We start from the raw sequence: 27,963 nt of genomic DNA, 5'->3' as shown, positions 1-27,963 counted from the left end.
GTTTACTGTTACAAGCTTTGAATATTTTTTTCATAACCTTTCACACCTTAAGTTAGTGGATGTGGGTGCAGTCTTAACTAAACACCAAAAATATGCAAAAATGACTTCCTTGTGTTCTAATTGTATTTATCTAAACCTAACCCTGTATTCCCAGTGATACTGTCATATAAAAGATGCATGACAGCTGCTTTAAAGCTGTGACATCTCAAAGTTTAACCAAACCAATAATACTCTTTAACTTCCATCTATTTAGAGGATGAAGAAAGTTGAATAAAAAGAAAGATCCAAATCTGGGTGTGACACTGGACCCCACAGGGTTAACAGAGGTTAGAGAACAGATTGTGGTATAGCCCTGAGTAATGTATGACTTTCAGTTGAATCATACCAACATTTGGCCACTGAGCCATTACAGTAGTCATGCATGTGGTACAGTAGATGAACAAATGTTCATGTTCGTGTTTCTCAACATGTTTCTGCAGAGCCTGGAATTCCAATACAGTACAAAAAAAATGCAGTCTGTCTTCAAGACACTGACTGACATGTTATGCTTAGGTGGCATCCACATTTGGTTCCACTTCAGTTCCACAGAATTAGAGAAAATAAATACTCTCCCAGCTGGGATGATTGAAGATGGAGAAAATACAATGTGAGCTGGAGCTTGCAGCTTATCGGGTTCCCTCATGGGAACCACATTAGTGATTGATTGCTGAAAGGTAATCACAATGCACACGCTAAGAATTTGACTTTCTCATGAACCACAGACTGTAATGTAAATAGAACTGGTCTTTAGAAAATAGATTTACACTCAAAAATCAGAGGCACATTTTTCTCCTACCTGTAGTGCTGTTTATCAGTCCAGATTGTTTTGGTGTGAGATGTAGAGTGTTGGAGATATTGACCGTAGAGATGGCACTCGGCTTGTGGTGCTCAAAGTGCCAAAATAAATAAAATAAACAGCAATGTCTCTTTCCAGAAATCATGACGCGGTTACTCAAGATAATCCACAGACCTTGTTGTGAGCAGTTTCATGTAAGAACTAGTTTCTTTCTACCAAACTACACCTGTCAACTGTATCACTGCGCCAAAGGAAGTGTGTATCTACTCATGGACGAGAGGCTCGCGCTCGTAACAGTGCACGGTGTAAACGTTAATGGCATCCTCATCAGTTGAGCTGTAACATTAGGTAGCAAAGAGGTGCTAGGTGAGCTAGCAGTAGATGCATGCTTCCTTCTGCGCAGTGTTGGTGTAGTTTGGGTAAAAGAAAATAGTTCCTGCATGAAACTGCTCACAACAAGGTCTGTGGTTTATCTTGAGTAACCAGGTCATGATTTCTGGAAAGAGGCATCGATGTTGAGTTTTTCAAATGTATTTATTTTGGCGTTTCGAGCACCACAAGCTGAGTGCCATCTAGTTCCATTATATTAAAGAGAGGGCAGACACCTCTATGGCTGATATCTCCGACACTCAGCAGCTCACACTAAAACTATCTAGACTGATAAAAAGCATTACAGGTAAGAGGAGAAATATGTATGTTTGATTTTGTGGTGAACCATCCCTTTAATGTTTAGCTGGATTGTTGATGCATGTACCCTGCAAAGCTGTTGGACCCCAAATATACTTAATTCCTGCTTTGACTCAGCTGTGATGAATATTTTAAGGCACCTTTTACAATTTAATGTAAATAAATTCCCATTCTCCACAAGTTGTACTGGAATCAGTAGAGGTATGATTAGTATTCCCCATAAGATAAAATAAGGAGTGTAAAACTCAGTGACACACAGGATGCCCCTGCTGCAGGAATGTTACCGGGATTATTCACCGTTAGAGGATCCGCAACACTGCAAGTGTAGCTCCTGTGAGCGCGCGCACACTGACTGTGCAGGTGAGCCCACGAGACACACCCAATGAACAGCTTGTACTGAACAAGTCACAACTTTCTCTCTAACAATCCATCCGCTGTCGTCACGCACATTGGACTCAGTAGGTGTTTACGCAAGACTTATTAGAAATATGAACAAAATACTAAGATATGATTAATTATTCCTACAGGCGCGTGTGTGTCTGTTAAGGTTTTAAGGTATTACCTCTTACAGTAAGGGTAGGGCAACTTAACATACGCTTTGTATTGTCTTTATCACTATTTATTATATTTTTTAGTCTATAAGCCTACCTTTAAGTTAGATATTTAGCATAGCATTTCGTTGCCTTAAAATATGTCACAGGGTTAATTACATGGGGATAATTACTCATACGCAACCCCCTCTAAACACTTTGCATTGTCCTTATCACCCTTTATTACACTTTTGTTGTTATATTTATCTAATTAAAGCTATAAAATGTTAGCATACCGTCCTGTTTCCGTGTAAATACAGTGTTACCGTCGTGTTTTCAACATTATTCTCGTGTGACACTTGGAAAATGTTTCACCTGACGCTGAAATGTCGCCGGTGTCCTGTGTGTGGTAGCCTGCGGTCTCACTGTGGCAGATTTATTGTTGGAAGAAAAAAACAGTGAGACGCCATTATAGGAGCTGAATGAACTCACTGATCCAAAAAGTGCAGTTTTTGTCATGTAAATGGGGGGAGCGGGGAGCTGGGCACAGACTGAGCTCAGTTTGAAGTGAGCGAAGGGTAGCTGACAGTGGAGACATTCTTCTCAGGCTTTCACACTGTATCCTAAAACTTATACAGCTCCTCTTTTTTGGATTGTTTTAGTTCCCAGCAGCCTGTGTGTCGACCGTCTCTTCTGCTAATGAATCCAGGTCATCACGACGACATCTTGTTTACAGTAAGTGACGTCTTGCGGTAATTATGCATGGGACAGATAATTAATGAGATAAATGCAAAATATGTGACACCTGCTAGTCCTTACTGTACTGTTCTAATGTGTGTGTGTGTGTGTGTGTGTGTGTGTGTGTGTGTGTGTAGGTTTCTATGGTCCACTGAGGACTTTCAGGTGGTCATTGGCAATATAATTGCACTTTATACATAAAGTAGAGTAGTGTAGACAATAGCTGTTTAGTTGAGTAAAAAAAATATAAATAGTCCTAACTCAAGTCAAGTTCAACTTTATTGTCATTTCCACATACAGAGTACATGGAAACAAAACTGCGCTTTCCCACAACCTCAGGGTGCCACCAGACACCTACAAGTTTAAAAATATAATGATAAAAGATTAAAAAAAGAGGTAAAAGCCCCGAAACTTATAGGCTTTTAAAATACCTTCAATTTTGTGTCATTCAGATAATAATATATGCCCATGTTGTGTTTCTTACTATGTTATTCCTTAAAGAAATCTAATACAATTGAGTAAATGTTCTTCTGTTGGCCAAATATTAATTGGGAGTATTGAAGAACAAACTTTACCTGGCATTGTTGTGGTCAGATTATAATGGGATGGATTCAAATGTAGCAGAATTGGCATCTTAACATTTTTTGTGAACTCTGCTCCAACATAGTATATTAAAATAATAGTTTCAAGAGTAGTATTGCTGTTAATGCCAAATTCCCAACCCTGCCTTTGTTATGTAAGTTAAAAATAGTAACACTGAACAATTTTTGCTTCCTTTTAAGTGACAGGAGTGAAAACTAATTATTCTCAACATTAGTTGTGTTATGCTTTCAGAGTGACGATGACAGTCGGAGAACAATTAGACACAAATGGTGGGTGGCTGTGACTCAGGAGGTAGAGCGGGTCGTTTACTAATTGGAAGACCAGTGGTTTGATACCCAGCTCCACCTCCTTTATTCCACATGTCAAAGCATCCTTGAACAAGATACTGAACCCCAAATTACTCCTGATGGCTGTTCCATCGGTGTGTGAGTGTGTTTAAAACTGAGTAGCTGCAGGCACCAGTGTATGAATGTGTGTTTAACTGTCACTCATAGTGTAAAGGCGCTATACAAGTGCAGGTCCATTTACCAAATAGGATGTTGGCTCTACAGGATTATTTTTTGGCAACAATAATGCTTTTCCCAAATGATGTACAGATTTTAAGACATTCCATCATCTCAGATGGCTTGAGAAATAGTGTGTATAGCTCCTGTAAATGGATAAAAAATCTCCCTTAGGGGAACATGCCCCTGTAGCCCCCTTGGTTTGGGCTGAGCACTGAATGTTTACAACATCTGGCTCCGCCCCTGTTTGGTACAAAAAGGAGTTAAATGAAAGAGATCACTGTAGTCTCATGTATGCTCTCAAGGGATTTTTGACATGCACTGATGTCCCAGATTGAAAAGTAGTTCATTCAACACAGTGTTCAGAAAGGTTGCTATATGGTTATTGAGTTTAAAAATCAATTTTTTTTTTTATTTTATTTTTTTTTTTATATAGCAGTCACAGTTTAAATGTTGAAAAAGTGCCCTGGAATTCACACTGTCATGTTTTCAACATTAAAAAATTAAAAATTAAATGAGGACTGGCAACAGCTATTTTAAGGGTGATTCTCTGTCAGTCATGATTGAAATGAGATCTTTTAATTTGGTTTCAGTGTCAGGCATCATTGTCTATGTTGTCATATATTTTGTATTTTATATGATTCACTGTGGATTCAGTCATATTTGACTATCTGGGGAGGAACCCCTCATTAACTGCCGTGTGTCATTACCCATGTTTACTGAACGCTCAAAAATCGAGCCTGAAAAGTTATTTCTGGCATTCAGGGAACCCTTGCACAAATTAGAGAAATGATAGAGAAGGTGGGCCACTCCCTTCCAGCTCCTCCTCCAACATGTGAAAGGGCTGTTTAGACTGGCATCACTACCAAAGTGTCAGCCAAGAAAGCCAGACGGGAGGGGAAGAGTTGTTTCTGCAGGGTTTTTGTTCCCCTCGAAAGAAGTTAGCCATTGTATCAAACCAGATCTGGTTGCTAGGAGCGTGACTGCGTATGTCCCTGTTCAGATTGCCCAGTGTGGTATGTACAGTGAAGAGAAAAGGGCTGTTTTCTCCTCTGAGTCATGTTAACTCCTTGAATCCCAGATCTGTGTCACAGGTTCACCATGATCTGAGTCTGTGTGAGTCCAGTCATAAGGTATGTGATAGGGCGTAGTGCAGCCACAGTGATTGAGAATAACCTTTAACACCTGATGTGTGGTCTGCTGGAGAAAAGAGTAGAGAACTTTCCAGAGAAATTAAGCAATATCGCAACCACCGACAGACTCTGGAACTCCTACTACTTTCCTCAAGATTGCAACAAAAATAAATTTATCTAACAAAAAATGATTAAGGTTACAGTTACAGGAAAAGGCGAGATTAAAAAAGATGATTACCTACAGGAAGCAGTGTGAAACAAATTTAAATCAGTCTGATCATTTAATAATTTAATGGTTAATTATAACCTGTGTCTTGTAAAAAAATTTAGAACATTGTATATCATCCACTGGTATATATAATCAATGCACTGAACCAATTTATTACCAGTCTGATATTTCTGGTGATTGATGAAGAAATGTACATCTGTGTATCATCTGCATAAGTATGAGTATCAGCCCTAAGAAGCCGAGAAAATGTAACTGAGTGTCAAGAAGGCTAGAATATCTTTGCAGTACACTCATACTGTGGATGTATCCACGAGGTTTCACAAGAGCAGTTATCAATGCCAGGGGGAAACCACAAATGATTCACCAACAAAACTCTGTTGAGACAAATGTGACTGAGAAGAAAGAATTTTGGTTTTAGGCTTATTTTGTAACATTTCTCATGCTATACATGCTAAACATTTAATGTGTGTATCACATCAACTGAATTTTTTCACCACATGTGTTTCCAGCTACATGTTTTAATGCACATTTTCCATTTATGCGTAAAAAAACCCCTGACTGGTAACATCAAAAATTCCTTGTGTCATGGGTTTGACTGGTGCGCTTTTGATCACGTCATCTCGTTGCACCCTCTTCTGCAGTGACCCCTCCTTGAACAATTGGCGCCACCTGCGACTTATCTCGATGAGCTTACCCCTAGTAATTGCATAACAATAGTGGATGGAAAAGGGCATAAATGTGCATTTTCTTTTGCTGATTTTGTAAATTTCGGTAAAATTTGCAGTACATATGGATGGAAACAACACATTCTCACTCCGACCTTGTCACATATTGACGTGCTTGGTCATGGACTTTCCACGTCCACATACGATGTGTAAGGTGCCCTGAGTGTGTTGGTTGTTGACAAACTGTTCCTTTAACTACAGTGGTGACAAAACACTCATTTCACTTATAAAATAATAGTCTTTTTGGAAAGCTTTTTTAATGAGTTGGTTTGTTAGACAGTGACAAATGACCTGTTTCGTTGTAAAGGATGAAGAACTTGTTGCACTCTAAATGGTGAGAGGATATTTAAACCCATGGATCTTTAGTTGTAGAAAGGTCTCAGCAATCTGGTCCATTCTAGCTTTGTAAGCTCCTTTGTAAAAGGCTGTAGAAACACAATTAAACACAGTGAGCACTAGGATTGAGTGTCAGGGTCACTGTGCCATGCTGGTCTGTCTGTTCAGGAATGCTGATTCCCAATTTGGCACTCCACATCTTCTACAGAGTGAAGGAAGTGGCTTTACCACCGGAAAAAGGATACAATTTATGTGGCAATCATAATGTTCATATTAAATATTTGTCAAGTAGAAAATATGCCCGTTAGTATGAGCACACGATTGTGTAAACACAGGAGTCACAAAGCCGTTTCCCATAGCCTGCAGGCACTGTTCTGCTCTGTGCGCCACTCCCAAGAGCCTGGGAGGAGGCCATGGAAGGAGGGGCCTGCCTCCCCACTCTCATGCCCACACAGGTGAACTCCTGTTGGGGTGGAATGCAGCAGGGAGGGGGCCTTGACACACAGAGGTGTGGAGCTTTTAACTTCTAACAGGGTGGGGAATAGAGCCACAGGAAGGGAGTTAACCCTCTCCGTCACAGCTGCTCACCTGGAGAAGGAAGGGAGAGTGTGTGTGTGAGTGTGTGGGTGTGGGTGTGGGTGTGCGTGTGCGCAGAAGCTAAAGGAGGGATCAAGTCACAGCACACACAGTCATATTCACTCAGTTGCTCTGAGTCTCACTGTCCTATCTCTCTCCCGTACACACTTAACAACTCTTGCACACACGCGGAGACACACACTCGATTCAGCTGAGTTTAAGGACAAATCAGTCAATATTTTACTAGACCAGACTGTACAGGAAGGCAGAAACAAGAAGACAGACAAGAAAATCTTGAGGTCTGTCCGTCTTTTCTTTTTGGAACTTTGAACTTGGACACACGGACTTGGAGAAGAAGTTGTTTTTTCTTTTCACAGGTGGATACAAACTTTTCCTAAACTCTTTGGGTCAAAAAAGCAACAAGGAATTAGCTTTTTTTTTTTTCTTATTTATTGTTGGACTTTTGGACTTGGACTGGGCGAGAGCGCAATAAGAGGTTTGTTTGATCAGTAATCTCTGTGTATCCAGTCATACATTTCCTAAGTGCTCCATTGTTTCCAATGCCCTTCACCTTAAATGTGTCCGTCTCAGCCTCTCAGAATTTACTCATTATTCTGCTGGTTTATATTTAAGCAAGGTGGCTTTAAAGTGTGCGTTGTGTAATTGTATATCTCACCATGTGGCTTTAGAATTGCAAGACTGAGCTCTGGACAGATTTAGCTTAGAACTTATTTTCCCTGGAATCTTTTTTTTTTATTCTTTTCTGCATTGTTGCCCACATCAAAGCACAGACTACAATGCAACGCAGGTGAAAAAACCTAGACCAGAGCAAACAGTAGAGAAACAGTGTTTATATAAGCAAGTTTGCAGCCGTGTACTGACTTAGACGTAATGTCTTGAGGCTTGGAATTTCCAGGTGTGTGTTGTTGTGATTTAGCTTACTTCAAAGCCAGGTCCCTGAGCATGACCCCTACACCTGTTCCTAAAGACCCACACCCCTAATGGATGATGCCATGACAGGGGTCAGCTCCACCACCCAGTGGTTATGTGTTCACTTGACAGGCATGTTGTTGTCTGTATGGACAAGGACTATAGCTCTGAACTCACCAAAAATGTCCCCTCTTTTTGTGCCACGGAGTCATTCAGACCCAAAGAAAAGCAGCATGAATGACTCAGTTCTATTTTCTGTCTCATTGAAACTGTAATTTGTGTCTCCCAGCTTATTGTCAGTGTCATAAACGCCTGCGTGCCTATGGTTTTGTCTGAGAAGGAGGGAAAACACAAAGTGCTTTTTCTCTTCACAGCTCTTGTTCCGTGACTGATGGTCAGGTTTGGAAGATAGGAGCTGGTCCGTTCTGTTTTTTTTCCCCTGACACATCTCGGCCACTGATTTATGTGACACCGCATTGCATGAACTCACACACACATGCACACACACACACACCTCTAGTCAGCTCAAGTTCACAGCAAGGTGCTAAGGTGCCTTTCCCATGTGTTTTCAGGCTGTGTTTTTAACTCGGGCAGGTCATTCTCTCGCCTCAAGGAGAAATTCCTTCTTGGAGTTGTGAGTCTTCAGAGCACAAATCCTCATTTTTTTGTGCACTGTGGCGGCACATATTCTGTTATCTGCCCACTGAGACAATTACTGAGACATTTCGGGCCACATAGTGCCCTTTGTTCACTCGCCACCTCCCGTCTTTGGTGGAGATAATTTCTGAAGCTTCCTGTCTATCAGATTGTTCTCTATCCGAGATTCGAGCATGAAATTATGAAGTGGTTTATCGTGGAGAGTCTGCACAGCATGCTGCCTGGAATATTTCCAGGTCCCACCCTGTATTGGTCCCTTCCTGTTGTGATCCTCTATCATATTTTATCATGCCTCAACAGGCTCTTTGGTCTCTATCTGAAATTAGCTATATGAGAAAAGCAGATGGTACACCAATTTAAAACAGGATGAAATGCACTGGCCACCTGTATCCAGATATAAAGGGCATGGTCATATTATAATTTGAAAATAGGACCCCCTCCACACCCGAAAAACACAACAAATATCTAGACATTTTATTTTCCCAGGTTTTGAAATGTTTATCTTTAAAATGTATGCTTCCATCCAAATATGATGGAAGTAAATGGATTTTCAGAGGCCCCATTGCTGCGTGATCAATGGACCTTAATGACAACAGTTTTCAAATTGACTCTTTCTTTTGCTGAAAGTAGCTTAAAGAAATCTGTTGACAGCGTTTTCAACAAACAGCTAAATTTCCATTTACCTCCATTGTTTTGGGGTGTAGGCAGAAATCTCAAAAATATCTCCAAAGTTCAGCTAAGGTAGTATAGGGTATTATTTATTATCAGTTACAGTGACACATAAAGGCATGAAAATACAAGTTTTTTTGGCTTAACAAATGCTTTATCATTGAAACTTCAAATAATTTTTAAATGGAACGATGTTCCTTTTGAAGGAAAACAAAATTTAGGTGAGATTCTCTGTTTGTTTGTCATTGATTTTTCAATACTGCAGATAAGCAAATGTACACGGTGCAATAACTGTCAATTTTCATACCACAGTTTACCATAAAACCAGTTCACCGCCTCAACCCTAACTTGAGCACTAAAACTATCCACATGGCTAGATACCGCGAGAAGTAACTGAGAATTACATGCTGTACATAATATGGGTAAACAGACCCTTCAAAATGTTATGTTGGTCACTAACTATGTCCACACTGAGGTAAATGATTCAGTTATTGTTGAAAAAGGCTGATTGTCGTGTTATTTTCTGAAAATACAGAGTGTCTCTCAGGCATCATCGCTCTCAGTAAGCAGCTCTTTTCACAAACTGAGGTGAAGGTAAGAGGGGTGTTTGGGCCTGTTCCCTTTCTCCAGGGCTTGGCTGAGGGAAAGTACAGGTGGTTCAAGTTACACCTTAGTCTGCAGAGACATCAATCACCAGAAAGAAAAGTCTTTCTCTCTGCCTTTTTTCCCTCTCTCTCTCTGTAACAGTGGATTTTAGTTGTACCGTACATGTGCATATATGAATGTATTTGTTTGTGTTTCTGTTGCAGGAAGGAGATGGGGAGATGGACGTTACATCTGTCAGTGGGACTCGGGCTACTAGCCGTCCTGTTGAACTGCTATTGTGCTGAAGGTGAGGAAAGTATAAGTCATAACTCATCATTTATTTCACTACAAGGAATGTATTGACCATTTAATTGTGTATGCAAATAGTAGCCTAAATAGGACAGTTGGCTATGAATCACTTGCCATATTTGCAGTTTTCACATCAAAGTTAATAGGGTAGTTTTTAGACTTTTTAGGTAAGTACCACTGTAATCATGAAATAGATAACGATGAACTTAATCAGTAATGAAACACTGCAGCCGACTGAGTGTAGTGTGAGTATGTGAATCACCAATTATTTGTTTAAATCATTTGTCAGGAAAATTTCCTGACAGTTTCAAGCCTCTGAGATGTAGGGATTTTATTAAGAATTGAATATTTCTGGGGGGGTTTTCTCACTTCTTATCAGAAGAAACGAGCAATTTGAAGACTTCATCTTGGCCCTGGGTATATTGTTAATTGAGGTTTTTTTTTGTTTGTTTTTTTTTACAAATTTCTGTCATTATATCAATTAAGTCTTTGATTGTTAAATCAAAAATATAATATAATACATATTTATTAAAAATGATAATAATAGATGCCGCCCTACACTTAATACAGCTCATTTAGCCCACTGTTTTAGACTGATGCGTATAAGGCATACAGTATAGTTTTACCAATGACTACAGGATATACAGTATATTTTTTGTATATGTGAAGATCCTTCTCACAAAGATCAGGGCCTTTTCATCTTTTAATTTATCTACCTTTCATTTACGTCTCTATCGCCATTATGGAGCCGTTGCTTTCAGCACTGGTTTCATTTAAAACACTACTGGTAGAAATAAGATGTGCCAAAGTCTGTTTAGTATTACCACAGGTATTCCAGCTATGCTTCATGGGTTTGAGTCTCACTTTGTTGCCTCTCTGTGACTCTGACTCTTCCTGACACTCTCCTCCCGATCTCCCTCTGCTCTCCCCCTCCCCTACAGCCAACTACTGCTTCGATGCCAGGGACAAGAACTGTTCAGTATGCCTGCAGTCTGGGAAAGACTGTGCCTACTGCACTGAGGAGGTGAGAGCAGGCGTATTGGATTCAAATCTGTCAATCCAGAGATAAAACATTAGGGCTGTGGCATTTCTCGGAGAGAAACGCTGCCCTTTTTTAGCATACTTAATTAGTATTTTGAGTGTTTGATGGTAGCTATGTACTTTGCCCTGGTGCTAATGTCCTAAAATTCTAGAGGTTTTGTGTTTTAACATTTTCTGCAAGTTATTGTCAAAGAAGCAGAACTCCCTAATCAAACTTCCTGTTTGCTTAGACCTTTATTGGCCCTCGCTGTGACCTGCGCCAGAATATAATTGCCCATGGCTGCAGTGCTGCGGCTATTATCACAGCTGCAGGTTATATGAAGATAGAAAAAGTAAGTTTTCATCACTCTCATTTCTCTTCCAATCATTCCACCATTTTAAGTCTTAAATGTTTGTTGTTTTAATCCAAAAACAATGAAATTATAACTTTCCCCCTGTTTTTTGCTCTTTTCTTTATTGCCCTGCTCACTGCTCAGAGTCAATCAATCAACACAGCGCTTGCGCAGTCTCAAGTGTCTCCACAGCAGCTGAGAATGAAGCTTCTGCCAGGAGAGGAGAAGCTGCTGGACGTGGAAGTGTTTGCGCCAACCAAAGGCCCTCTGGACCTTTATATTCTTATGGACTTCTCCAACTCCATGGCTGATGATTTGGACAACTTGAAGAGAATGGGCACAAAGCTGGGTGAACATGTTTTCTTTTTTTTTTGGCAAAGCCAGTGTTGTGATGATTGTCGAGTAAGTTGATGCGGTGATACTGATGATGAATGTATTTCCTGTAGGTCAATTGGTTAAAGAATTGTCAAACGACCCCACCATTGGGTTTGGAAAGTTTGTGGACAAAGTGATCGAGCCCCAGACCGACATGAGACCTGAAAAGTAAGTGAGGCATGAATGCACTGAAGAGAGTTTAGCACATGCAAACAGTAGTTTAATCTAAATAAACAATTTTCTCTTTCTCTCTTCTATGTTGTCCATCCTCCCTCCACCTTGTCAGACTTAGAAAGCCTTGGCCCAACAGCGACCCTCCATTCTCTTTCCAAAATGTCATCAAGCTGACCCCCAACGTGCCGTTCTTCAACTCTGAGCTCCAAAACGAAACAATATCTGGCAACCTTGATGCTCCTGAGGGAGGTTTTGATGCCATATTACAGGCTGCAGTTTGTGGGGTTAGTCAGAATTCTAAATACAAAACAGATGTTGCTCTGCCTAAATTTAGGTGGCAGAAATAGACTTGTGACCAGACACCTGTGAGTTTAAATCCCAGGCACCAAAAATGACCCCCATATCTTTCTCAGAATAAAGACCTTTTAATTCTCTGTTAAACATCAACATGTATAAGTTTTGAAATGAAATTTTGAGTTCGTAAGCAATAATTTGCACTTTTGCTCAATGCAATACTTCCCCATTTTATTGTTATTCTTATTCTAGGATGAGATTGGCTGGCGTGACCTCGCAACGCATCTCCTGGTGTTCTCCACTGAGTCAGCCTTCCACTACGAATCTGACGGTGCTAACGTGCTGTCAGGCATCCTGAAGCGCAATGACGAGCTCTGCCACATCAAGGACGGCAAATATAAATACGCTACAAATCAGGATTACCCTTCAATACCCGCATTGGTCCGTGTGCTGGGCAAACACAATATCATTCCCATCTTTGCTGTCACCAACCACTCCTACACCTACTACAAGGTTTGTGGGCTTTAGTCGTTCAGCTTTCATCGATGTTATCTTCTGAAAACATGGTGTCAAGTGTAGGGTCAGAGTTTAGGTGATGGATCTACTGTTTGTGTTGTGTGTCCTCCTCTGTGTAGAAACTGCAAACGTATTTCCCCATTGCTGAGGTCGGTCTGCTGCAAGAAGACTCATCCAATATCCTGCAGGTCATGGAGGCTGCCTTCAAGGTAAAACTTCACCTTCTCTGAAAGTTGCCAGGTGCTAGAGGATGTTTTTTGTCTTTTTGCAATTGCTGGCACTCTGTAGACAATTTAGTCAACCAGCTGTGCAAACTTCTTTTTACTGAATGTCTAATATGTCCTTACAGAGTATCCGTTCTAAGATGAGCATCCGTACAGAGGACAAGCCCAAGGCTTTCGAGGCACAGTACTTGTCCAGTGGAGTCTATTCAGATTTCAAGGACTTTAATCTCAACCCTGGATCAGTAGTAAGAAGAAAAACAACAACTTGTAAAACACACAAACATACATGGATTTAGAAGATCACGTTTTTTAAGATGATAGTCCTTACTTAGATAGATCATTTGTGCTGACAACCAATATATTAATTCTTGTAATTCCTTAAATATATTTTTTATTGGCAATACTAGGATTTTCAGGATGAGAATTACAACTCTGTGCATTTTACTCCCTATTTCTGTCCATTATGCATTCATATCGGAAAAGGAAAGATAATAAATAATGAAATAAGTTAAAAAATGAGGCAAATCCTACAGCACAGTTTCCATTTCCTCTCTTCATCCTCTTATTCATCCACAACTATTACACAACAACCATCTCTGTTATCACATCATATCCATTATAAAAAATATCCTCTTACAGTACTGCAACATTTATCTAAGGCACGCTTGAATCAGTTACACAGGAAAAATAAAAGTTATTCTAATCATTAACCAAAAAAGAGGCTGTCTCACCAAACCGATCAAACGGAAGTCTAACAAAAACAAAAAGCAAATACCTCAAGTACATCCTGGCATTGTAAGCATTTATAGATTTGTACTATCTCTCCTTCTCACTCTACTAAATATGTAAACATTATCCGGTACAACTGCTCTAAAATAGTGTTGAATTCGGAGAAATGTAGAATGCAAATTGAATGTTGAATGAATTGAATTTGAATACTTGTCTATAACCCTGTTTACACAGAGCTGTATTACATGGAGAACTCTGGTTATTTATAATTACTGAGGAGGTCGTCTGTGGCTTACAAATTTAAGATGTCCATAATTTGTTAGGTAAAAATTCCAGCACAAATTACCCACCACATTTCGCCAAACTCAGAAGTCAAGGGATAATATTAGTCCAGTGTGACATCTCTGTAATTTGGGGTCATATTTAGGGTTTTTTTTGTACCTCTGCATCAGTGATAGCACAGCCAGAGGCATTATGTTTTCAGGTTATCTGTCCATCTATCCATCTGTCAGTCTGTCTGTCCCTATGTCCTTCCGTCCCTCTGTCCCATTCATGTAAATGCCTTATCCTAAGAACACGTAGAGCAAATTTATTTTCAAATTTGGCACAAACCTCCCTTTCTACTCAAATAATAAACTGACAAGATTTCGATGGTCAAATGTCAAAGGTCGTTGCGACTTCAAAAAACATGTTTAAGGCAATAACTTGACCGAATTTTTACACAGATTTCTAATAGGTTAAAATGATGGAGTGAAGACATTTTATATCCAAAAAGTCGCAGGTTAACTTCAATGTAACATCATAATGTTCTGCAGAAACACTTTTGTGGTCATTATTCAATTATACTGAATTGGTGACTTTAATCTTGGGTGTCCACCTTGAAACTGTGCTTATTGTGTGGATGTTCTGTGTTGATGTGTGTGAAGCATCCATGTTTTAGAATTTAGAATAGCTTCTTTGCAGCAACATCCATATTTGAAGCATTGTTAACTGTCATGGCTACATATGAGTCTGAACAGACATGGATGTAAACTGTAACTTGACTGGTTCTGGTTATTTCTGGTTATTACATTGCCACCATCAAATGAGTTATTAGTTTACACAAATTGCTGGGCAATTATGACTAAAAATGTTTTGTTTTTTATGTCAGCTTTTACAGGCTATTTGTTTTTTGTCATGAAGTCCAATATTGTCGTAATTTGTTGGTCTAACCCTGTTAATGTTAGGACTCATGCAGCTAAATGCGAAGTGTGCACATGTGCCCTAACACTGTGTTTGTGTGTGTGTGTGTGTGTGTGTGTGTGTGTGCGGTCTCCAGGGGAAATTCAAGATGCTGGTCAAAGCCCAGCGAATGGTTGATGAGCAGCCTGTCTGTCAGAGGACTAAGGATGAAAAAGAGGGGACAATGAGAGTAAAACCTACAACCTTTAACGCTGCCCTCAACATTAAGGCCTCAGTTCTGTGTCCAACCTGCGAATGCGAGAAGGTAGACGCATGGTTTAACATCAAAGTGCACAAAAAGCTGAGATGAAGTCATTTCCTCACACGTTGTTATGGTATATTCATCCTAATGTCTCTTTTATCTTTTTCTCCAGTTCGTCACCCCAAAGGCACCCAGGTGTTATGGCAACGGAGACCTGGTGTGTGGGAGGTGTGAGTGCTATGATGACTGGTGAGACTTTCATTATTAATTCTTAAAAAGAATAATAAAACACTATATTGTCACCAGGTTTATGGCTCCTCAACTGGACTGCTCCAGGTTCAATTTGTTTGTTTTTCTCTTTGTTTTTTCCGTGTGTCTTCTTCAGGGTGGGTACATTCTGTAACTGCTCAGCGAGTACTTCGTCTAATGACAACAGCCAGTGTATAGGTCCGGGCATGAAGGAGCCTTGCTCAGGCCGTGGGGACTGCCTGGTGTGTGGAACCTGTGTGTGCCATAACCCAGAACAGTTTGAAGGACCTTACTGTCAATACGACAAGACTCAGTGTCCAAGATTTGGAGGCTTCCTCTGCAATGGTAAGAAAAAAAAAATCACCCTACTAAACATAGAGCTGCCAGTGTTTTGTTTAAAGCTCCAGTGTGTAGGATTTGGGGGGATATATTGGCAGACATGGAATATAACATAACAAGTATGTTTTCTTTTGTGCATAATCTCCTGAAAATCAGAATCGTGTTTTCGTTACCTCAGAATGAGCCGTTTATATCTGCATAGGGAGCGGGTCCTCATCCACAAACATAGCCATGTTGCCCTGCCACATTCCTACAGTAGCCTAGAACAGACAAACCAAACACTGGCTCTAGATAGGGCCATAACCTGTTGGGCCTGTTGACCACTGTAGTTAGAAGCCCCACTTGATGTTCTTGAGGTCAACTCCAATGTGACAAACACACACAAACACACACACACCCACACCCACAACTTAGCGTGGCAATAACACAGGCAAATCTTTCTTCTCTGATCAGAACGTGGCTCTTGCGTTATGGGTCAGTGTGCGTGCACTTCGGGCTGGGAGGGAGATGCCTGCGAGTGTCCCAAGAGCAACCTGACCTGTCTGGATAATAATGGCGTGAGTAGACCCAACAGTTTTTGTTTGTACATTACGTTATCATGTCAGTTGGTGCCTGACTGTGTCTGTATCTGTACCAGGGTGTCTGCAACGGGCGAGGTAAATGCTTGTGTGGCCGCTGTCAGTGTCCCGACACTGGTATCGAAATGACTGCAACCTGTGAGTCAAATTTCCAGGTGTGTAGATGTAATGTTTAAATCTATGTATTAATGACTCGCCACTATATACTATATGTCAACTGCAACATAATTTCTATTCATGTTTTTGTGTAACATGATGTGTGATGATGTGTATGTGGGCATGTGTGTGTCCTACCTAGGCCCAGTTGGGCGTGTGCGAGGCTACGAGGAGTTGCGTCCAGTGTTGGGCCTGGAAGACAGGAGAGAAGAAAGATCCAGAGGAGTGTAAAAAGTGTCCCTTCAAATTTAAATTTGTGGATGAACTCAAAGAAGGTAAACACATCTAAGAGGAGCGAAATGACTGTCACTGCTGAATATTCAATTATTCAGATACTCTCTGCACACCCACATCCATCATCTTCCTTTAGGTTATAATGATGATGACTATGACGATGATGCCTCTTTGACACTATAGCAGTAATGCCTAAAATACTTGATGACAGTTTATATGTGCGTCTGTGTATGTGTTTTCAGAGAACAAGGTGCTTGATTCGTGCAGTTTCCGTGACGAGGATGATGACTGTACGTACCAATACACTGTCGAAAACTCTGCAGATCGCAATGTCAAAGACTTGGAGGTCCAGGTGCTCGAAAAGAAAGGTGAGCTGCATGTTAGATATGCGTCACATATGCTCTGTGCTGTCATTTCAGCAACTCATGTATCACTTATGAAAACACATTCCTGTTGTAATGTTGTGTTTTGGAAGGTGCTTTCTCTTAACCCATTTATTTCCATTGTATTGGTGGTGGAGGATAGATATCTTAGAGGGATAGTTCATGCCAAAATCAAAGATACATATTCTTTTCTTACCAGTAGTGCTATTTATAAATCTAGATGGCTTTGGTGTGAGTCGCTGAGTGTTGGAAAAATCAGCTGTAGAGGCCTGCCTTCTCTCCAACATAATGAAACTAGATGGCACTCAACTTGTGGTGCTCAAAGCGCCAAAAAAATACATTGGAAAAACTCAATGTGTCTTTCCAGAAATCATGACCGGGTTACTTAAGATAATCCACAAACCTTGTTGTGAGCAGTTTCATGTAGGAACTATTTTCTCTAAATTAAAACTAAAACTATACGCATGGCCAGACACTGGCAACTGCTCGCTGTCTGCAAAGACTGGAACTGTCTGAAAGTAGCTAACTGGAAATAGCGCTATGACTAAGAACAGGAGTAAAGATGTGAGCCAGTAAAACCTCTGGCAGCACTGTTCTATGTGTTTGTTGAGTTTCTAACTTTTTCTAATTTTTGTGGCGAATCTTTAGATTGTCCTGCTGCTAGCCTTCTGTGGTTGCTCCCACTCCTCTTGTTCCTCTTATTACTGCTGGCACTCCTGCTGCTCTGCTGTTGGAAATTCTGCCCCTGCTGCAAAACCTGCTGTCAGGTATAAACACTCACATTTACACCTCATAAATAATGAATATGTTTAAGGCTCAGTGGAAATAATGCCCTCTGTCTTCTCTTGACACAGAGCTGTCTTGCCCTGCTGCCTTGCTGTAATAGAGGTGAGGCTTTTGTCATATTACATGTAATAGTTATTGCTTCAAATGCCTCATCCTACCACCTGGGAACATGTTGAATTTGAGTCGCCTTGTGTTGCATACTCTCCAGGTCGCAAGGTTGGCTTCAAGGAAGATGAGTATTTGCTCCGCCAGTCTCTGCTCACCTCAGACCACCTGGACACACCAATGGTAAGGACCGGCCCACCCAAAGGAACCGATGTGGTTCGCTGGAAGGTCACGGATAATGTACACCGACCACCAAATCACCCTCAGGCTCTGATTAAACCCAACCCTAAAGAGACAAGTAAGTGATCAAAAGTTTAAGCAACCGCAATATAGTGACCTACTGCATGTTAAGCTAAAGAAGTTAGGGGTAAGGCTGTCAGTGAGAGCACTGAAGCCAGCAGCAGCAAAACAGGCTGCAATATAACCATACTGGGCATGTTGGTACCATCAGTTTATGTCCGCTGAAAGTGTTTGATTTTGTCACTGACAGGCTCTGATTATTATTCTAAGTGTCTGACAACATCATGGAAAGGATGCCTAAAGAGATAGATCTCACAGGGTAAGGATCCCATGCTTTTTGTTCAATCATAAACAGCACTGCAATTGCTTTCGCCAAGTCCACCAGACTCCATTTAAATAAACAGTCATTTATGATTGTAAAACACACTGCTTTTAAAGTTGACAAAAACAAAATAAAATTCACAGAAACCATCTCGGTTCGTCTGTTCACTGTTCCAACACTCACCAGCTCTGGTTTGGTTGAAATAAACCCTTAATTTACCCAGTTTGATATGAAGATATGCTGCATCCATACACAGTAAAATTACTGTTTATTGAAATGGAGTCTGGTGGCTTTGGCAGTGGTAGTTTCGGGGCTATTTTTGGTTCAACTTAAAGGATCTTGCTCCTTTACAAACAGGTACCATACCATTGTCAGAGCCTGTCAGTGGCAAAAACAAACACTTTAAGTGGATGTAAATAAACGGTGCGTACATGCCTCAAGTGGTAACATTGCAGCCTGTTTCGCCGCTGCCAGCCTGCAGCAGTCTTGCTCAATACAGGACCAATGTCATTTCCATTAGTCACTGAGACATAAAATGTGGGGAAATAGAGTTCAGGTTGAAAAGTAGACATTTCCCTTTAAGTGATGAAAGTTACAACTCTAACCTCTGTTTGCTTTCTTTTCACTGTTGCTCTTACTCTTTGTAGTCCAGTTCCCGATTTCCCTCCGACTCAACAGGTTGTTCTCCGAGAACCTGTCTCGCCCCGAATCCAGAGACGCTGAACAGCTCCGCAAGGACGTGTCCGATAACGTGAGTGTGTTTTTGTTGAACAGCGGGCACATTAACACATCTGTATATCAATGATGACTCTATCACTGAGTACTGTATATGTTCTGTCATCCAGCTAAATGAGCTGTACAAGCAGATTCCTGGTGCCCAGAAGGTGCAAAAAACTGCATTCAGGTAAGATGTGTTAAACTACATTATGTTACATACATTTATGTTCCTTAATTGTTTTTGCACTGCATTCAGTGGTTATTTTAAGATACAGTATTCTTAATATTCTCTGAATTAAAACTAATTAGGAAATGATGTGTCTGTTCTCTCACTTACTTGTTTTGGTTCTTGCAGAATGCAGAGAAATGCCGGAAAAAGGTAACATTTGGATTAATACAATACAATACGAGACTACACCAGAGTTTATTGTCTTTTGAAGAACCCTAAGTCATGCATGTCTAATTTCTGTGCCCCTCCTGCGCTCTTCAGGCAGGACTACACCATCATGGACACTGTCTTAGCTGCTCCCCGCAGTAGCTACCCTGATATTGTCAAACTCACTGAGAAAAATGTCCAGTCTGGAAACGTTCGTGATCTCAAAGTGGTGCCCGGCTATTACACTGTGGCCACAGACAGAGGTGATTGTTAACTATTTTTGTGTGTGGATGAAAGTAAAATTCTGTACAGTTTGTAGCAATGTTAATATAATCACTTCCTCATCTTTACTGAAGCTTGTATTATCTCACGCCCAGTCACCAGGTTAAATATTGGCATTGTACACTTCCACAAACCATGGATATGTTATATTTCTAAATTTCATATATAGCCAATTTGTAACTCTACATGTGTTTATGTTTCAACAACACTGTGGTTAATGTGTGGTTAGTTTTAGGCACAAAACACACTTAAATGTGAAACTGAAAAATAATGTTTTGGCGTAAAGTACCTGCTTTTGTCACGACAACCGCTGGAAATGCTGCAGTGTCTTGCTGAAAAACACCCAGTTTTGGTGCCACAGTCGCAGCTAGAATTGACCCAGTTTCACTGTTGGTCTCAAACATTGACCTGCAGTGGTCTGCAGCTTGGTAGCCGTCTTGCCTGGGTTCATACTATTTGCCATTACACTATCCGGAATCCCTTTCCCCTCCCAGTGACAAAGCCAGCTCATATACATGTAATCAGAACTATGTCACTGTAGAAATGTTGATATGCTACGTATGAAATGTACAAATGTTACATATCTGTTTGCAGAAACATACAATATCAACATTTTCTTCTGCCGCCTGGGCTGATTATCAATCTTGCTATAAATCTTGTTGTCTTATCTTTTCCTCCTCTGCAGAGGCCACGGGAGCCATAGAGTTCCAAGAGGGCGTGGAGTCAGTAGACGTTCACGTGCCTCTCTTTGTCAAGGATGAAGATGATGACAAGAAGCAGCTACAGGTGGAGGCCATAGATGTGCCACTGGGCATTGCTGAGATTGGAAAACGTTTGGTCAACATCACCATCATCAAAGAGCATGGTGAGAAACCTTAAGACTATAGATTTACACCTGAAAATCCAATTTGAGCTTTGTATGTAAACCTGTTCACACAAAGAAAACTAGAAGATAGCTGATTGGAGATCCCATGACCTGAGAAAGTGTATAATCTTAACTAATGGAGAGCTGGAATGGATTTTCCTTCCTCTTCCCCAGCCTCCAGTATCTTCACCTTCCTCCAGCCAGCCTACACCTACAGTAGGCAAGATGGAGTGGCTAACATCCCAATTAGCAGAGAGATCATAGACGATGGACGCACACAGGTCACGTACCGCACACGGGACCAAACTGCCAAGGATAAGAAGGTGAGCTGATGGCTTATGCACTGCCCCACATTTAGCCTGGTACCCCTATACCTACAAAAACTTTTGGGGGTTGTTACCTATAGTTGATGTGGATTATGTTCTCACTTGTTTAAGAATGAAGTCCAAGACTTGAGCTTTAAAACATGTTGGCCTGTTACTTCCACCCTGACTAAAATGGCTTTGGCATTTGTGAAGTGACAGGCTTTCAGAGGTTGTAGCCACTTTGTTAAAGTTCATAGGATATACATCTGCAGTAGGCTGTATTCCTAGCTTGTTCTTCTTCTGTATTTTAGGACTATGTGGCTACGGAAGGAGACTTGACCTATGGTCCTGGTGAGACCCAGAAAATAGTGCCTGTTCGTCTGCTAGAGCTGTCTGAGAAAGATGGCCTCCTAGAAGACAAACAAGTCAAGCAGTTTGTCATGGATCTCAGTAACCCACGGCAGGGTGCCAAGCTGGGACGCTACCCGAGAACTGTTGTCACCATCGCAGACCAACCAGGTGAAATGATTAAAGAGGCTTTGCATCAGTGTGTCTTACCCTTGCTCCCACCCAAATCACTGATCACTAATGTTTGTTCTTCCCATTATCTTATTTCATCCAGAGCCCAGTGTGATTATGTTCAAAAAGGGCACTCAGAACTTCACCACATCTGACCCAACCTACACCATCCCTGTGGTCCGCACTCGCAACCAGGACAGCCCTGCAACAGTGAAATGGCGCACCAAGAAGGCCCAGCGCTTTGAGTTGTCTGGCCCTCTAAAGTTCAGTCCAGGAGAGACAGAGAAGAACATAACAATCGACCCAAAGGCCCACCCTGGCCCAGTTCAGCCAGAGACCTTCCACTTAGAGCTGTTTGACCCAAGTAGCAACACTTCTATCGGAGAGAGGAAGACCACCCTTGTCAATGTCACTGATGGAGGTAAGGCACTGTGCAAACATGGAATTAAAGATAGCATATAATAGCATATGTAGAGTTTTTGAAGTTGTGATGTTTTCTCCAGAGGTATTGTATCTGATAAATGGTTGTTTTATCCTCTTACTTCCTCCACTTCCTGCAGTTGCCAGATCTCCAGAGATGGCCCAGTTGCAGCAGAAGGGTTTTGTAAGCCCGAAAGCCACCACCCCTGGTGGTTACCTTCTCTCCCCAACAAACCTTAAGGCCAAAGCAACTGGACCCAGAAACATCCGCCTCAACTGGGACCCAGTGTCTGGTAACCCCTTGGGGTACAAGGTACATCAAATCTACATGTTGAGAAGCTTCAACTTGAGTTAATAACCTTTCTTTACAAAAGGCACCGTGTTACTCAAATGCTGTATCTTTTGTTTCCTTGTTTGTTTAAGGTAAAGTATTGGATCTATGGCGACCCAGAGAAAGATGCCCAGGTCTTAGATGTGAAGACTCCTCAAGCCGAATTGACCGATCTGTATCCCTATTGTGACTATGAGATGAGAGTGTGTGGCTACAATGCAATGGGAGATGGCCACGATACAGACATTGTTAGCTGTCAAACACTGGAGGATGGTAATTACTGAGACCTCAGTTAACTGCTGTTCATGAAATGCTCTGCAGGAGATATCAGTAGATATAACTGGTTTAAACCGGGTTGCACCATTAACACTTAAAGAGCGTCTTAGCTACAGTAGGAAAGACATTTACAATGTCTAAATCAGTTGCTAGGAAATATCCAACCCCCTCCACCTTACCAGACCACTACTGGTTTAACAACTCATCTCTACATAAGAATTAGATTGTGTGGTGCAACCTATTTAAACTTAGTGATGTATAAATCTCCTATTTGTAAACACTTTTGTTGTAACTAGGCTAAGTTTTAACTTACACACTACTTCTGCTCGGGTTTTCTCCAGTGCCTGGTGAACCTGGACGTCTGGCCTTCAACGTCATCAGTCCAACTGTCACTCAGCTCAGCTGGGCGGAGCCTGCAGAGACCAATGGCAATATTACCGCTTATGAGGTCATCTACACACCCATCGATGATGATATGAGTAAGAGACTGAGTCCAGCCTAATAATGAAAATACTTTACAAATATTTGCATCATGTGATTTTCATCATTTCCTAACTCTTCTCACAGAGCCAGTGGGCGCCGCTAAGAAAGTAAAGATTGACAACCCCAAGAAGCGAATGCTGTTGATTGAGAATCTCCAGGACGCCCAGACCTACCAGTACAAGGTCCGTGCCATGAATAGCGTAGGCTGGGGCCCATTCAGAGATGCTACCATCAATCTGGCATCACAGCCTGCCAGACCTCTGTCCAGTAAGTCAGGGGCAAACCTACCTCTAGAACACTTCAAGTCAATCTGTATTTCCCTGAAAGGGGATTTATTTCCCTCTCTTTCCATCTGTCCCTAGTTCCCATCATTCCAGATATCCCTATTGTGGATGCAGAGGCTGGAGATGAGTATGACAGCTACCTGATGTACAGCAATGAGGTGCTGAAGTCCCCTGCAGGCTCCAAGACACCCAGCGTCTCTGGTGATGGTGGGTACTCAGAGCCAAAACCAAAAGCTTCTGATAACAGCTGACAGTGTAAACACATTGTGCTAGTGCTCTATTGTGATGTATTTTTGGCTCCCGAAAGATGGATGTGACTCCCAGACTTCAAGAGCGTGAGCTATCACTGTTGTATGGATCCAATTATTTCAGTCCACATTCTCAGTGCTCCCAGGCATCTTGCTTTGTTCCTGTAGCCAAGTGTTTAGCCTGAGTGTTTATGCAATATTTGCCATCCTTGCCCTGTCAGAAGTCCAGGGAATGAACAACGCTGCAAAATGTCAGTCATACCTGTGCTTAAGGAAATCACCCAACTTATGAGACTCCTCCTTTCTGGCTCTTTCTCCTTTTCTGGTCTTTCTTTATGACATTAAAATTCTTCCTCATTTTACAAGAGTTACATTAAGAGGGAGCTGGAAGAGTTGTAAAGCTCAGGGATGGCATCAATCTCATTTTTCCTGCAGGCAACGCCCCAGCCAGGCAGCAACAAAATGTGCTTCCAATACATCCCCAGATATCTGCAATAGTAGTGCTTTACGATCGCAAACCACAAGGCCTTCTCTCGAAATAAATCTGCTGTCACTCTCCTGCTTTCTGCAGCCATATTTTTGCTCTTAGTCAGTTTTCTCTGAAAGTGAATGCTGATGTTGCTCCTTGCCTCCGAATTGACTTCTGTGACATAAACCAACCTAAATATACTGTATAATGTAATCCCATATATGTGTTTGATAGCTTTTTTGTACAGTAATGTATCGTAAAACCAACCGTTGATACTTCTTCGCTACAAATCTATCCTTCGCCCTCTTGCTTCTCCCCTATGACCCTAAATACAAGGCTGGCAATATGTCAAGTTGGTGGGGTCCAACCTGGATCTCCGTAAGGTGTCATGGAAAAAGCGAGTGGACGTCATTCCCAGTCGGCTCAGCACAGACACAGAGACGAGCTCAGATGATGCCCCCCACCCCAGCTACGCCCAAACACTCCTGCCAGGTGAAGACCAATCCATCAGAGCCACAGATAAACAGACAGGCAGCCAGCATGCCAGCTATCATGCACGGCCAGTCAGGTGCCCGGCAAGGCAACCATCGTTTCTCTCTGCCTCCGTGATTTGATCCTGCCAGAAATATCAACATTTGTCTAATCATTCAGTTTCGGGCTTCAGTCCTTGTCCCCTTGTGCCTAGTTGGCACCTATCCCATCTATCCTCCCGCCACCTGCCCAGAGAGGAGCACTGGCATCAACTGCTCCGCCTCCAGTTGATGATCGGGGGCAGGCTTTTCCAGGTGCCTGTCTCTGTCTGTCCTCTCTCCATCCCACAGGGGAGGTAGTGATCTGGAGGTAGCTTGTCGGCTGTGTGTAAAGGCTTAGTTACTGTGCGGCTGTATGGAAATAATGGCTTCTTAATTAAGTACAGTCTGATCTCTGCAGGACAGTTTCCACAATGACACCTTTCCTTGCAGCTGTTAATTGTTTTTCCTTGCAGCTATATTTGATTTTATCTTCTGATGTGCCCTTTTAGATGCAAAGCACCCTATGAAATGGGTTTGTAAAAACATTTTTATACACATTTAGAAGGCTTCAGACTGGTTCAGCCAGTCTTGGACCAGTTTTCCACGTGGCAAAGCAATAGCAGCAATTATTGAGATCTGTAGATGAAGACATGTCGAAGTCGCCACCCACAGGCAAACAAGGAATTGAGTGTCAACAAGCGTATTTCTAGCAATACTGGGTGCATGGATCAAGGAACGACTGCCACTGTCTGTCAGTTGGTAAACCACTTTTGTGCTGGCTGAAAAACCAGTGTTCAGAATGCACTGTGGCTTTCAGAGAAGCCCTGTTTTTCAGGGTTGGCAGGGTACACTATACATGCACATGCATACATGAATGTGCCCGCCATCACGAGCATGCCTATGTGCACTGAATGCGCACCCGTACCCCCCAGATGGCCACAGCAGGGATAGACAGCATTGTTTTTATCAGACACATATTATTGGAAATTGTAATGTGCGAATAAACATGCACATTAACAGGTTCTTAACTATTAGCTGATTATTTCAGTAACCTAAATATACTGGAAAATACATAGTTATACCAAATAATAAATAACAGTTGCACCAAAAGTAAAATATTTTAGAGCTTGTGGTCTCCAGGGGATGAATCCTAATGACTCTGGTGATCTACTAACTTTTCCTATAGTGCCATCATGATGTTAACATGTTTAATGTCTCAACAGCTAATAGATGGATTGTCATTAAATTCAGAACAGATGGGGTGTCTTCTAGTTTACCTAGCAGAGCAGACGCCCCATGTACAAAGGCCTTGTCCTTGCCACAACGGCTGCGGGCTTGATTCCAACCTGCTGCCCTTTGCTGCATGTCGTCCCCCCTCTCTCTTCCCCTTCACTCTGGATCTTACCTGTCTAATAAAGGCAGAGTGCCAAAAAAATAGTCTTTGAAAATTCAGATATCGATGGCACCCAGAGGAAAATCACCTCCCTAACTTTTCATCTAGCACCACTACCAGGTCAAACAGAGAAATGTGTCAACATCTACCAGATTGATTGGCACAACACTTAAAAGTTTGTAGACTATTAATCCAAATGACTGTGGTAAAGTGTCTTTACAAATACTGCATGAATTTCCAGTAAATGTGATAAAGCCTTAGAACTAATGACATTCCCATCAGCCTGAGCTCTGTGTTCAGAGCTAATCAGGCACTTTTAGTTCACTACCACATTCATATGATGGACAGGAATACTTGCTCGAATGTGTTTATACATTCTTAGTCATTAATTGAAATTACTTTTCCTTTCTAAACATCTGTAACGCACTAGAAGAAGTGAGTGTAAAGTTTTAATGATGTGGATAAATAGTCACAGTTCTACTGAAAGAACAGAGTTGATCAGTTCAGCAGCTACAAAAAGAAAAGGTTTGCACTTGCTGCAGATGGCACGACTGATGGAAATCCAGAAGCCATTACGCTCCTTGTCGGTAGATGATGCACATCTGCCAGTCTAAATTGTTGATGTTATTCATGTAACCTGTAAGTGGCACAAGTAGAACTGGGGTGATATGTCCGAGACAAGCCCCCAAGAACAGCACTGGGCTTTGAAGTCAATTTGACACAGTGGCCAGTGGAATTATAACTCCTGGGTGCGTCACATGATGCCATGGGGCCCAAGAAGACTTTTTCCCCTAGACTCGCACTGTGAAAGGGACAGTGCGAGTATTGCAATGACCCGGAAATGGCTTGTTTCACTATCTAGAAGAACTGCACGATTAAATCATTTCATCCACATTCAAGTTAGTGGAGGGCTAAACTGGAAGTCTCTGTTACACTTGCTCGATGGGCCCAATGATGTGGAAAATCTGGGTAACTGTATAACCTGAGAGCAGATTTTTCTTATGCACCACTGAGCAACTTCCATAGAAATGAATGGGGCCCCACCTCCAACACTGTATCCAGTTCTCTTTATACATCCATGGTCTGAAACTGCTGGGGCTTCCTTTGTAAATTGGCCGGGCCTGGTTTTGGGTGCTTGACATCAATGGTACTTTGTTGTTCCAATCAAAGTCCGAATGCTTGAGTGCTGACTGCATATTTCCTATATTCTGTCTGCTGACAGTTCTGGCTCCTTTTTTGGTGTTTCACAGATTACATGATGAATGGGAAGTGGGACCAGAACTTCCTTTTCCCAGGAGGATCAGCGACACGCAACTTGTCCGCATCGTCATCTCCTATGTCCACTCTGAGTTCAAACTACAGAACGGGAGGCGGCTCCTATACAACGGAAACAACCACCACCTACCTGTCCGGACCAGGTTAGATGGACGGCAGTAATTACATCCAAAAATTTAGACAAGCTATTATTTGTCTGTATCCTTGATCTCTCTCTCTTCTTGTAGGAGGTGTTCGTAGACCTGACATGATGGGAGGAGGAGTACACACATCAGAGGTCATCATGAGGAAGCGCTCAGAGAACAGGGGTTACACAGATGAAAACATCCGGGACTCCATCGTCATGGGAGACGTGTCGGGCAAGTTCCCAGATCTAGGTAAGCTTTACATCTCAGCATGGGTTTGAATTTATTCTAAAGTTAATCTAAAAGGAATTAGCTTTGTCTTTCTGGATAAAGAAAGATGTTACTTTGGAGTGCAATATTTGAGATGCCTCGGCAGATAAACTGTGAAAGTGCATGCGGCCGATGGCTTGGACATCTGTTAGCAGGGTTGGGGCTGTTGGCTGCACAGCAGGCTTATCCACACAGACTTTGCAGGAGCTATGCTGACTATCGCTGTTTTTCCCTCCCTCCCCTTGTCTCAACTTTGCTCTGTTTGTTT

General features: G+C 41.7%; 1 protein-coding gene across 2 annotated transcripts in view; it reads left to right on the top strand.

The window, feature by feature from the left end:
• The first annotated feature begins 1,807 nt into the window (after nt 1-1,807).
• The window catches only part of itgb4 (integrin, beta 4), a 30,495-nt gene continuing 4,339 nt past the window's right edge, over nt 1,808-27,963 (top strand). The window contains exons 1-35 of one of the 2 annotated variants that reach the window (XM_050060446.1): nt 1,808-2,787; nt 9,961-10,043; nt 10,987-11,069; nt 11,317-11,418; nt 11,563-11,767; nt 11,865-11,961; nt 12,080-12,251; nt 12,514-12,774; nt 12,897-12,986; nt 13,127-13,246; nt 15,049-15,216; nt 15,326-15,402; nt 15,539-15,747; nt 16,195-16,298; nt 16,379-16,474; nt 16,618-16,750; nt 16,952-17,077; nt 17,741-17,859; nt 17,947-17,980; nt 18,087-18,281; nt 19,193-19,296; nt 19,391-19,449; nt 19,618-19,641; nt 19,753-19,901; nt 20,606-20,785; nt 20,960-21,108; nt 21,402-21,609; nt 21,713-22,030; nt 22,170-22,342; nt 22,453-22,633; nt 22,978-23,115; nt 23,204-23,386; nt 23,482-23,610; nt 27,276-27,443; nt 27,528-27,677. In XM_050060446.1, the coding sequence (XP_049916403.1) occupies nt 9,968-10,043; nt 10,987-11,069; nt 11,317-11,418; nt 11,563-11,767; nt 11,865-11,961; nt 12,080-12,251; nt 12,514-12,774; nt 12,897-12,986; nt 13,127-13,246; nt 15,049-15,216; nt 15,326-15,402; nt 15,539-15,747; nt 16,195-16,298; nt 16,379-16,474; nt 16,618-16,750; nt 16,952-17,077; nt 17,741-17,859; nt 17,947-17,980; nt 18,087-18,281; nt 19,193-19,296; nt 19,391-19,449; nt 19,618-19,641; nt 19,753-19,901; nt 20,606-20,785; nt 20,960-21,108; nt 21,402-21,609; nt 21,713-22,030; nt 22,170-22,342; nt 22,453-22,633; nt 22,978-23,115; nt 23,204-23,386; nt 23,482-23,610; nt 27,276-27,443; nt 27,528-27,677 (4,780 nt within the window). In that variant the 5' untranslated portion in view covers nt 1,808-2,787; nt 9,961-9,967. Of the gene's footprint in view, nt 2,788-6,935; nt 7,392-9,960; nt 10,044-10,986; nt 11,070-11,316; nt 11,419-11,562; nt 11,768-11,864; nt 11,962-12,079; nt 12,252-12,513; nt 12,775-12,896; nt 12,987-13,126; nt 13,247-15,048; nt 15,217-15,325; nt 15,403-15,538; nt 15,748-16,194; nt 16,299-16,378; nt 16,475-16,617; nt 16,751-16,951; nt 17,078-17,740; nt 17,860-17,946; nt 17,981-18,086; nt 18,282-19,192; nt 19,297-19,390; nt 19,450-19,617; nt 19,642-19,752; nt 19,902-20,605; nt 20,786-20,959; nt 21,109-21,401; nt 21,610-21,712; nt 22,031-22,169; nt 22,343-22,452; nt 22,634-22,977; nt 23,116-23,203; nt 23,387-23,481; nt 23,611-27,275; nt 27,444-27,527; nt 27,678-27,963 lie in introns of those variants that run through there. The other variant, XM_050060445.1, reaches the window with a different exon arrangement.

This window comes from Epinephelus moara, chromosome 13, assembly GCF_006386435.1.
Source record: "Epinephelus moara isolate mb chromosome 13, YSFRI_EMoa_1.0, whole genome shotgun sequence".
Lineage (NCBI taxonomy): Eukaryota > Metazoa > Chordata > Actinopteri > Perciformes > Serranidae > Epinephelus > Epinephelus moara.
The sequence above is the reverse complement of the archived record's forward strand: the minus strand, read 5'-3'. Positions and strand labels throughout refer to the sequence as shown.